General features: G+C 44.3%; 1 protein-coding gene across 1 annotated transcript; it reads left to right on the top strand.

The window, feature by feature from the left end:
• The first annotated feature begins 5,279 nt into the window (after positions 1-5,279).
• On the top strand, positions 5,280-7,245 carry LOC125522484 (HNH endonuclease). The gene is made up of 7 exons (XM_048687542.2): positions 5,280-5,728; positions 5,874-5,928; positions 6,047-6,121; positions 6,258-6,349; positions 6,486-6,567; positions 6,721-6,804; positions 6,926-7,245. Exons 1-7 carry the CDS (start codon positions 5,391-5,393, stop codon positions 7,043-7,045), a joined length of 846 nt encoding a protein of 281 aa, XP_048543499.1. The 5' UTR covers positions 5,280-5,390; the 3' UTR covers positions 7,046-7,245.
• Positions 7,246-12,045: the final 4,800 nt, after the last annotated feature.

Here is a 12,045-nt window from a genome sequence, read left to right as displayed (position 1 = left end):
CTTTCTTCAGAGCAGTGGCGGTTCTTTAATTTCAGTAAAAGAATTCCGGGATTAGACAGATAGATGCGTGCTATCAACAGTGGCGTGTGATGGGATGTGGCGTGTGGTGGGTTAATTAATCGGCTGGGCCTGGGGCGGATGCTTTGTGTCTGCGCAGTTTAGGCCAGGAAGAGAAGCCAGCAGGCTGCTCATCATCTGTCACATCCATCTCAACCCAATGAGCCTGAATTATTATGTGTGTATGAGTGTATCTATGTATAGCTTGCTGTGTTTATACGTACACTTCTTCCTTCTTCTTCATCCTCCCTCCCCATTTTAGCACCTCTATAACCTCACTTGCATATATAGAAGATGGCCTGGGAACAATTCTATGTGCTTGTGAGGACAAGCTGTGTTGATCAGTGCAGTGCTCCCTGCAGCTGTGCTGGGGTCCTTAACGCCGCAAGGAAGCACGCATGCCATGTTCAGGCTTCTGTTTCTTAGAGCAATGTTCAGGCCAAAGTGGCAACTAATCACCACAAGGCACCAAACGCTAAGCTGTGTCCATTGATGCACCTCAGTGGCCCTCATGCAAACACAGTGCCCCACTGTGCCTGCATTTTTTTCCCCCATATTACATTACTGCAATAATTGAGTGCCGAAGCAAATGCAGGATGCAGCTCAACACAAACCCTAAATAATTGGCCATTCTGACTGACTGAATAGGTGAGTGAATATGTGTGTAGCCACTAGCCTTTTTTGCCCTGCGCCATCAACAGTGCTCCGGGGGGTGACAGGATGCATCCACGCGATGAAAGATCGATGATGCACGCAGCAGCAGCGCGGATCGACAGACGGACAGACGCATCATGCACCTGATCGATCGATCGATCGATCGATCTCCCCAGCGGCATCAGATCTCCTCATGGCCGGCCCGGCCCTGGCCCTGGACTGGAGGAGGACTGTTGAGGGGCGGCAAGATTCAGACAGAGGCCGTGTCTGTCAGCCAGTGGCGTCGCCCAGCACCACACACAAAGCCACACGCCACCACAGCCACAGCCACAGCATGCATGAACACTCACTCACTCACACACAACCACAGAGAGGGAGGGGGCAGTGAAAAGAACAATCAATGGGAAGGGGATGCGGGGCATGGCCATTTAAGGAAGCCTCCTTGACCTAGCTCGCCATGGAACTCCCACCAGGAATGCAGGTCCCATCCATCAGCGTCAGTATCAGTACTGGCCTGGCCTGGCCTGGGCTTGCTTGCCCACTGGGTAGAGCAGCAGTATGCATGATTGGCCTCTCTCTCTCTTGCTTGCAAGGCAGTGCAGGCAGCAGCGGAGGATGGGGGAGAACAAGCGTACTGCTGCAACGCTGCTGTGATTGTTTCTCGAGAGAAAAGAAAAGAAAAGAAAAGCGCTGCTGTGATTTGAGGTTTCATGCTGTTTTGCAGCACCTTTTCCTTTCACCCGGCCAAAAGAACTACTCATTGCAAGCCCCCTTTATTCAAGTTTCACCGGGCCAACCAACATGCATGCACGGCGCCAACAGTTTTTTGGTTTCGTTCAGAAAGCTGCTTTCTTTCTTTCTTCCTTTCTTTCTTTCTCTCCATTTTTTCATTTTTACTTGCTTGCAAAAACATGTAGAATGATGAGATAACAGCAGAAAATAAGGGAAACGATCAGTAAACTGTTAATTCAAATAATGTGTGGTTAATTTGGAAACATATGTGAAAGATAAGGATTTTTTTAAGAAGGCTGTTTAGAAGTTTATGCATCAACACAAGCATAAGTGCATGTTTTCCAAAAAACTTGGCTGAATTCCACATAATGAGGGAGAAGGCGAATCATTCATCAGCTACAGGCTGATTAGAAGTTCCACATCATGATGCATCAACACAAGTGTCATGTCATCGGCAATAAGAAAATGAAATTAACAGGATACTGCAAAAGGAACTGATGACACATTAATATTGTTCACAGTGAAGTAAGGAGACCTTCAAAAAAAAATCTGAAGCATTCTGCAAAAGGAACTGATGACACCTTAATATTGTTCGCAGTAAAGTAAGGAGACCTTCAAAAAAATTCTGAAGCATTCTGCAAAAGGAATTGATGATGCTAAACTTCCGGAGATCACAGTTAAAAAAGGCAGCATGGAGAAAATTAGGAAGAAATGGCAGTTACGGCCAGAGACAAGACACACTAGTAATTAAGAAACTCAACCACATGAAACTGAATCTAGTGGCACATCCACATAGATCAGTACAGGCAGGTAGCCATGACTAACAAATACTACATGCATCTCGCTGTCAAATCAAATTACCTTTTGTAACAATCCTGGCTGTATACCTACCTTCTCCACCATGATGTGATATTCTCTTAGAAAAACATCTACAGCCTGAAGAAGCTGGTGAGTGATCCGCCAAAGATGCTGCCCAATTGGTCTCTCTCTGCAATTTCCCACAGCTTTATTGAACTGCAGATCTTGCCGGTAGAAGCTAGCATCCACCAATTGCAGATGCAGTTCAAGAAAGCTGTGGAAGACAGCAAAGAGGGCCACACACATCTCACAACGAAATTAGCATCCAACACCGAGTAGGCATATACTGGAGGTAAAGGGGGAGAGAGGCTAGGGTTCTTCACTTGTCTCTTTTAGCTAGGCCTGAGAGCCATACAATGGGAGAAGTGCAAGGAGCCAGCAAGTGGTTCTTCTACCTAGGCTTGGGGGGCATGGGTGAGAGTGGGGGTGGAGGAAGAAGAGGGGAGCCTGAGGGTTTATTTATACCAGCGGGGTGGGGAGGAGAGATGTGGTTGGTGCATGAGAGGTTAAGGACCCAATCCCAAGAAGAATATAGAGCCTGCCCTCAACACTACTCCAAGCCCCCCTCTCCCCATTTTCCTCTCTCTCTCTCTCTCTCTCTCACTTCACTCTCTCTCTCTCTCTTCACTCTCTCTCTCTCCTCTGGTGAGGAGTGGCGAAGGGGGGAGACTTTTTGGGCAGAACAATCCAACTAATCCAAGGGAGGTTGTAGATGAGGGAGGGGACAAGGCCCAAATACTTTATGTGAGACTTGGAGGAGATGAGCCACCGGCCAGGCTGCCTAGCTAGCAAAACCGGGCATTTGCTTTTGTTTTCTTTCCCTTGGTGGCTTGGAGGTGGAGGCACAAAACATGCGTGCTTGGGACAATGCTTGCTGAAAGCAGGGGAAAGATGGAGCCTTTCTGAATCTATGACAGTGATCACACCTTAATTTACCCAGCAGTTTACAAGTGGGGGGCAGAAAGCAATGGCAATTTGCAAATAATTTTGTGCAGGATCCAAAGCAGGATTGCCTCATGAATGTTCTAAAATCGGATGTTGATTTTCCACGGGATTCACAATGATCGTACCGCGGCGAAATTGTCGCCCCTCGAGGGTTGTCAAATTTGCTTTTCGCAAGAAAATCTGACTCGCCAACTCGCGATCTATCGTGGCAATTAACTTTGAGAAATGTTCCATCTGTAAACTAATATAAGATGGTTTAGATAACTAAAGTAGTGATCTAAAACGTCTTATATTGCTTTACAGAGGGAGTAGTTGGCTGAACCAGAGTGCAAAGTTTCAGCGGACGGGCTGCATGGAGCCCTTTTCTCTAGACATTTTAAAACGTATTTAAAAGTTTTTAAAAAAACTCCGAAACTTGTACATATTCATTACGGGTCTGTAAAATTCGGTTCAAAACTATGGTCATTTGTAAGCCGCGCAAAAAACAAAATGCCAGCCCAACAACAAAAAATAAACCGGCCATTTTGATATACATATTTGTCTTTTTTTGGTATGCCACATATGAAAATATATTATTATAAAAATTTGCAAGTAGGTAGTATATATGTATATGAGTGTGCATAATATTGTCTTTTTACAGTGTATATAATGAATTGAATATGGGCTCCATGGAGCCCGCCCTCCATTAGTCTTTTTCGGTTGAACCATGGCTATTATTTGTATGATCATAGGAGCCAATTTTATATGTTTATTGATTTTCTAACATATTACAAACACAGATCCTCATACATACACACATATACTCACTCTATGAACGCACAAATCACACCCTCTCTATGAGCACCTTCGAGAGACTGAGCCGGCACATCATCTTGAGATTGACGAAGTCGACACACATGTCTTTGTAGTCGAAAGGAACGCCTGCTGCCACCGAACACACATCGTCGGGATGCCTGAAATAAATCCAGAAAAACACGAGCACCGATGTCAAGTCTTTTGTATGCATTGTCCTTGTAATCATCGCTTATAACTTATTGTTGCATAGCATATCCTTAATCTAAAGGCACGTGAGCCTATGATTTTTTTTGCAAGCGATATAAATCATTTAAATATGATGTTAATATTAAAAAAACTTGAATAATTTTATTTTATTTTGAACATAACACTCTAAATAATTGATATTACGCATGTTCATGTCTTTTGTATGCATGCAAATTTTCATTAAGGAATGACACATTTTGTTCTCTTTGAGGAAAACCAGTAGCCATGCTCTAGAAATATGAATTTCAGATATGTGCATGTGGCATGGATCTTGAGCACTTTTTTTTCTTTCTATTGGACTAAAATTGAATTAAACAGAACTATATTCATGTATAGAACTCAGATCAATTGACATCAATGAATTTACGAATAGGGAGTCCACGTGCCCAACAAATGAACTATTTCCTCCTCCACTTCTACCATTGGTCAGATTATGGGAGGCTCAGATAAAGCTAACCAATGTTGTGAGGGCGATCGGTCGGCTCTAGTTGGCCAAAAGAACATCGGTAATGCTAATTGGCAAACGTTTGCAGGGAAGGAACCCCTGCGAACGCCCTCACAGCCGTTTGGTCAAGACCAAACCATGACAATTTTGTGAAAAAATGTCTTCTCTAGGAAGGAATTGTCATGGCAGTCTGAAGAAATGTCACCTCCCATGACAGTTTTAGGGAAAAAATACCTTCTCTTAGAGGAAATTGCCATGCTAGTCTGAAGAAATTGTCGCCTCCTTACAACTAAAATCGCCATGAACAACAGTCGTTAGGTAAGTATCTGTAACGCTTGTTTCACTTCGTATTGTCCCGTCAATGGAAAAGGTCAACAAGTTGACTTCTCAGTCATTTTTCCTGTTCATATTCCTGCTGCCGATCAAAGAAAAACTCCCGTTTCACCTTCATCAGAAATGAAACAGGCAAGAAAATATAGGCCAAAAAAATGAAAATGAAGAGAGATATTTCGTCCATGCTTTCTACGGTAACCAACCAGTGGCTCTCAGCGCTCCCAAGCAGCGCCCCCAACCTCCCGAGCTACAAGACAACGAGGGCTCAAGAAAAATCGCGCAAAACTTGCCGTGATCGCACGCGCAGTGAGCAGAGCACTGATCGATGGCGGCCAAGGTGGCGTCCCCGCTCCCGTTCCGCCGCGACCTGCGGGGCCCGCTCGGCCGGCGGTCGCCCAGGAGCGGGCTGCCCGGCGCGCTGGCCGGGCTGGGCTGGAGCGACGGCTCCCGCAGGCTCGTGGCGCCGGCGTGGCCGGCCCGGGCGCGCGGGAGGAGCAACCGATCCAGCGGACGGGGAGCGACCAAGGAAGACGACGAGCGCGCCGAGGAGTCAGGGGATGCGGAGGCCGTGCTGATCATCGACGGGGAGGAGGAGGACGACGGGGAGTTCGGCGACGACGATCTGTCCGGGTTCAGGGGGCTCGTTCTTGATCTCTCCTACAGGTAAAGCCACACTCTTTACTAATCACCATGCTCACTACTCAAGTAAATTTCAGCTGAAAATGGTGATTAGCGTGAGCAACCGAGGTTATAGCGTAGCTTCTGCTCTTTGATTGACATCTTGAAACGGTTCTGAGACCACGCGCAGGCCTGTGAATGTCGTCTGCTGGAAGCGCGCGATCTGCCTGGAGTTCATGGAGAAGGTTAGCTTCTCTGCTGCAATGCAGCCAGCAGTTCGTCCTCATCGCCATCATCACTCCTCCCAAGTCAACAGCTCAACTGCTGATCAAATTTAATGCAGTGATCGTCTTAGCTATGCAGGCCGATGTCCTGGAGTACTACGATCAGACGGTCTCCTCTCCCAGGGGATCCTTCTACATCCCTGCGGTTCTCAGGGTATGTGGGGTGGTGATCCATCGATTTGTCGGCCACTTAGACCCTGTTTGCCGACGCCGGAAATTGAATTGGAATTTCCCCTGATTCCTCATGGAATTGAACTGTTTTCACTGCTATGTATCGTCTTCTTCGTCAGGTTCCACAGCTGCTGCAAGTTGTGAAGAGGAGGAGGGTCAAGCACTGCCTTAGCCGGAAGAACATACTCTTCAGGGATGGATTCAGTTGCCAGTAAGCATTCCCCTGTTTTTTCTTGTAGGGAAGTAGAAGCAGTGTACTGTTGCTAAAGCCAGAACTTCCCTTCATATAACTAGATCTGTATGGATAATCAGGAGTTAATTGGTCGGGCTGTCTGCACTGACTGCAGGTATTGCTCTTCTGAAGATGACCTCACAATCGATCATGTCATCCCGGCCTCGCGTGGCGGCAAATGGGAATGGGAAAACTTGGTATGAATTCTCGCTACTTCTATTACCCCCGTTCAGAATTAACTGTCGCTGAAATGAGCTTATCTTATTACCCTCCCTGAAACCAAGAAGAAGAGTCGGTGGCGAAAACCACGACTTGATTGAGAAGTTATTTTGCCATCTCTGAATTGTTAGGTAACTGCGTGCTCTAGATGCAACTCCAGGAAGGGTAACAAGACGCTGCTGCAAGCAAACATGAAGCTACGCAAGATCCCCAAGGTCTGTGACACTGCTTGCTCTTCTTGGATCTTGAATAATACTGCAATATTTGTGAAGTGCAGTTAATTACCGAACTGTCCCATATTATAAGAAGAGTGATCCTTGCTGAATTGCGCCGCAGGGGCCGAAGGAATTCGACATCATCGCGGTGCCCTTGACGAAATCCGCCTTCAGGACGATCCGGAGGAGGCACGGGCTGCCTGAAGAGTGGCTGCAGTACCTTGCCGGGCCATCTCCATGACCAAGGGAGGACTTCCTTCAGACCATAACCAGTAGCCATCACTCCATCTCCATGTATATATATTACCAGGCTCATCTTCTCCAGCCAAAGATTCATGTCTATCCATCACCAGCTCTGTACATGCCTTTTTCTGAAAATAAATCTGTACGTGTCACTGATTTATCAGTAAGTAAATAAAACAAGAAACCGACTTGAGTGTACATGCCACGTGCAGTTTGCGTGGACCTTGATTTCCTGTCAGAAATAATTGGAACGCTAAGGCCTTGTAAAATGCAAGGTGTTTAGGGGGAGTGCTTAGTAAAATAAACCAAGCTTTTTCTAAGCACAAGTGCTTATCTCTATATGAGGTGTGCTTAATTAAGCATCTACCCTATGCAAATAGGCACCGGTCCTTCTGAAAAATCGGTTTATTTCTCTGAGCATCTCTCCTAAGCACCTTTCATTGTACAACGCCTAAGAATTTACTAATAGTTAGTTGTAGTTTTTTTATTTTCCTCTAAGTGCGAGGCATTCACATAGAGGGCTACTTGTTCATTTTTTGTTTTCTCATTTGATCACATAGAGACCTTGATACCGACTTGAATATTGGTTGTTTGGAATTATGCGGACGTGATGGCTACATTTCATTCTAGTGATGTTTGGAAATATTGGTTAGCCATCACTCCGTCTCCGTCTCCGTTTGCATATCTAGTGATGTTTAACCGTGTATTTTGGTCCTGATTAATTTGTGATATTTATGCGCGCTTGTTATATGTTGCGGAATTCCGTTGATGATCTACATTGTTTTTTTCATGTTGCATGAATCATATGAATTTAGGGATCATATATGAGGTACTACGTACACTGCTATGGGCACGGGCGAGAATCCCCGGTCACTGTCCGCGGACTTACAAGGAGGATTAGCTATGTCTTGCCCTAGATGAGCCTGGTCACTCGCCGTCCGGCCGGGCACGCGCGCCGCGCCTGCCCTCGCGCAAAGATCAAACTGATATTGCCTGCGAAAAAGAATTTTTACCTGAGCCGGGAGCTACCGGTGGAGCATCCATCGTTAAACGTTGCTTTGAGATTGATCTGGCTGAAGACTCCACCATACTTTTATTTCTGTCGTTTAGCAATACAAATCTTATACAAACAAATATACTCCGATGGATAGAGGCCACAGCAGCACCTTTTGTCAAGTTGAGAGCAAATAGGTGCACCACGGCTGCATACAAACACTAAATACATGCACTTTGTTTTCCATGTGACATTTTAAAAGGTTGATAACTTTTGAACTAAATATCTAGTTTTCAAACTTTTTATATTTTTGAATTCAGGGCGACAAGACCTTTAAAACAAGATCAATCTTGGATACATTTTGGCTAGTTTGAATTTAATCGTCTCACTCATTTTAGAAAACGCATTTTAGTCAGTTTCACATTTCACTAGTTTTAGAAAATCTTTCAGTCAGTTTCACATTTCACTAGTTTTAGAAAATCTTTCAGTCAGTTTCACATTTGGCTAGTTTGAATTTAATCGTTTCTCTCATTTCAGAAAACGCATTTTAGTCAGTTTCACATTTCACTAGTTTTAGAAAATCTTTCAGTCAGTTTCACATTTGGCTAGTTTGAATTTAATCATTTCACTCATTTCAGAAAACGCATTTTAGTCAGTTTCACATTTCTCTAGTTTTAGAAGATCTTTCAGTCGGTTTCACGTTTCACTAGTTTCAGAAAATCTTTCAGTCAGTTTCATATTTCACTAGATTCGGAAAACACATTACGCGCATTTACAAAAGATAGATTTCACTCATTTTAGAAATTTCACTATATTTAACGTATTTCACACCGAAATATGTGTCATGTGTATGGAAAACAAATTTCACTCGTTTCAAATATTGGTTTCACTCAATTCGAAAAAATATTTCATTTACTCAAGAAACTGATTTCACTCATTTCAGAAAAACTATCAGTTAAAAAACCAATTTCACTTGTTTCAAAAATAGATTTCACTCATTTCAGAAAACATAGTAGTCATTTCACTGTGAATTTATGAAAAATATTGACTTGTATTTCACTCATCAAAAATATCAATTTCAAACACTAAAAAAAAGCAGTTTCATACAAAATATTGGTCATATTTCACTTTTTAAAAATGGCTTATTTCACTCGTTCTAGGAAACACATTACACTCACTCAATTGAAATAGTATATTTCACTTGTTTCAAAAAACTGATTTCAAACATTACAAAATATATTGATTTAACTCATTTCACTAGTTTCACAAAACACATTACACTCACTCAATTGAAATACTCCTATATTTCACTCGTTTCAAAAATTGATTTTAAAACTAATTTCACTCATTTCAAATACATTACACTTTTGAAATACAAAGTTTCACCGTTTTGTGAAATATATTTCTGAAAGGATTAAAATATGCTTTTTAAGATAACAGATCGGTTCTACGTAAGTTGAAAAATAATTAGTTTCACTCTCTTGGGATATATGAAGCTGGAATAATTAAAATCAGTTTCATAAAAAAGTGAGAAGAATTAGTATTTTGAAAATGAGTGAGATTTGTTTTCTCAAAGAATTGAAATTAGTTTTTGAAATAAATCAAAATGTTTTTTTAAAATTGAAATCTACTTTTAAAAAATATTTCAAATAAGTTTAAAGTGAGAGAGGTTGATTTGTTGGAGAAAATAAACTAACATAGTCTGCACGTCTGAAGTGAGAGGTGCGTCAAGTGTAAGTGAAAAGAGTGACATGCACGTAGGTGGGACCCCAGCTGATCAAATACGATGGAGTCAGATGAACAAAAGAGAGAAATACATGGATACAATTTTTGAGCTGGCAGTATCCTATTGGTGATCCGTCATTCTTTTCTTTGGTGGATGTTGTGGTGGTATCAGAGGCAGGTAACGGATATTAGTGTCAAGCTTAGAGATGTTTCCATTATCTTTTCAATTTTGTCACGGTGGTCCTTACGTCACTTATATTTTGATCTTTATGATACGAATGAGACACGTATTATCATGAAAAAAAACACTTTGCGGTATTGCCTGCCTGCTCGCCCGTCTCGGGGCTAGGGACGTTCCGTACTGTAGGCGCCTCAAAAGGGGGAAGGAAAACCGCCACCGACGTTTCCATCGCAGGCATCGGTTTGGAGGATGAGCTTAATCAATCCACTCTCCCACTGAACCTGACAGTGATATGTTTCTCTTTGACCAGCAAGCTAGCTACTCCAGCTAGGAGAGGAGTGCCACTGTACCAGCGACTGGTCAAATGGAACACCGAGACGCGTGCACGCGCCCGTCTTGAGCAAACATATCGACATGAGGATCTCCTTTTTTTGTTAGATGACACGGGCATATGTTACGTGATAGACTACACACGAACACTCCTCCGAGCTCTGCAAGTCTGAACGCCAAATGCGGGCTCGAATTGAAGGTGGAATGTGAAAATATTACCAAGAAGAAGAAGAAGAAGAAGAAGAAGAAGAAGCGTGCAGGAGCAGCACGCGCATATCGGCCGATCGTGTCGATCTGTGCCTGCCATTTCCTATACGATTTCCGCACTGACGGATGGAGTAGCGACCTGCGAAAGCCACGTACACCCCGTGGTTCGAGGCCCGGCCGGTCTGCGCGGCCCGCGCGTGCGTGGGTGCATGCGGCGGCAGAACGGTGTCAGTCGGTCGGAGGAGTGCCGCTGGCAGAAGCCTCTCCTCGGTCGAACGAAGGCGGCGCGCGGACCGGAGGCGCCGGATCAGCAGGCGGCATACGCGCTGCCTGCACTTACGGGGTGCACGCCATGCATGGCTCTGGCTCTGGCTCTCGTCGCAGCAGACGACTATAGTACTACGTTCTCGTCCCGAGGCCGGGGGTTTGTCCGATCTAATTGACGTTGTTCCGAAGCAAATTGACCTGTCAGAATGTCGGATCTACTCCCGTGAAAATGAACAGATCTGATCTTTATCTGGAATTTCAACACAAAATGACTCCAATCTGAAAATACTTCATAAAATGGTCCTCTTTTGCATGACGCCCGGGGTTAGGGCGCCATGTTAAAGAGCATGACGTCCCGGGCTAGGACGCCATAATAGTGACATGTAGCATGGCGCCCCGGCCTAGGGCACCATGCTAAATAACATGACGCCGTAGCCCGAAGCGAGCATGGCGCCCTAACCACGGGCGTCATGCAAAAGGAGCTATTTCATGAAAAAAAATTCATATTGAGGCCATTTTGTGTTGTAGTTTCGGATAAGGGTCAGTTTTGTCCATTTCCCAACCACTTTACATGCATCCAGGCCGATGAACTGACATGCATTATAATACTCCTGACATCTCACTTGGATTCGGCGTTCGATCGCTTCCTTCAGCTTAGGGCTTCGTCCCTGATGGTCGGTTGCCCCTTTGCGGTGGCAGCAAACCAAGCCAACATGCCCGTTACTTAGAAGCATGGCTAAAGATCAACGTTGATGCAGCTTTGCTTTGGGGAATTTATAATGAAGGAAGACGAAACATGGGAGTTTTTCTTTCTCCCTTTCAGAACACCATGCATGACTGTGGTGTCAAAAAAACATCCTACATTATAAGATGGAGAGAGTAATTAGTTAAGAAAGAGTAAGCACGCGAGTGATTGTAAGAGATGCAAGGGGAAATTTTGTGGCTGCGGGCGCGCAGTAGTTTGCCCTTCGTAGCGGATGTGATGATAGCAGAAGCATATGTCCTCAGAGACAATCTTACTTTGGCTCAGCGTCTTATAGCTTAACCAAATTCGTGATTCAGTCTGATAATGCGTGGAAACCATGGAGGATTGAGCTGATTCGGCTACAGCTGTTGCGACTGTCTTCTATGATTGCAAATATATGTCCTTGCTTCAGGGTTCTCCCGTATATATAGATAACGAGGTCACACACTTGCCGGCTTGCAATAGTTTTCGAAATTCAGTAGTAACTAAGAGCATCTCCAGCCGTTGGCCTCACAGGCGGCGATTTTACGCGCTGGAACTAAAATCGGC

This window comes from Triticum urartu, chromosome 7A (genome assembly GCF_056163025.1).
Source record: "Triticum urartu cultivar PI428250 chromosome 7A, HENAU_Tu73, whole genome shotgun sequence".
NCBI classification, from domain to species: Eukaryota; Viridiplantae; Streptophyta; class Magnoliopsida; order Poales; family Poaceae; genus Triticum; species Triticum urartu.
Note: the sequence above shows the minus strand (reverse complement) of the source record. Positions and strands in the feature narration are given on the sequence as shown.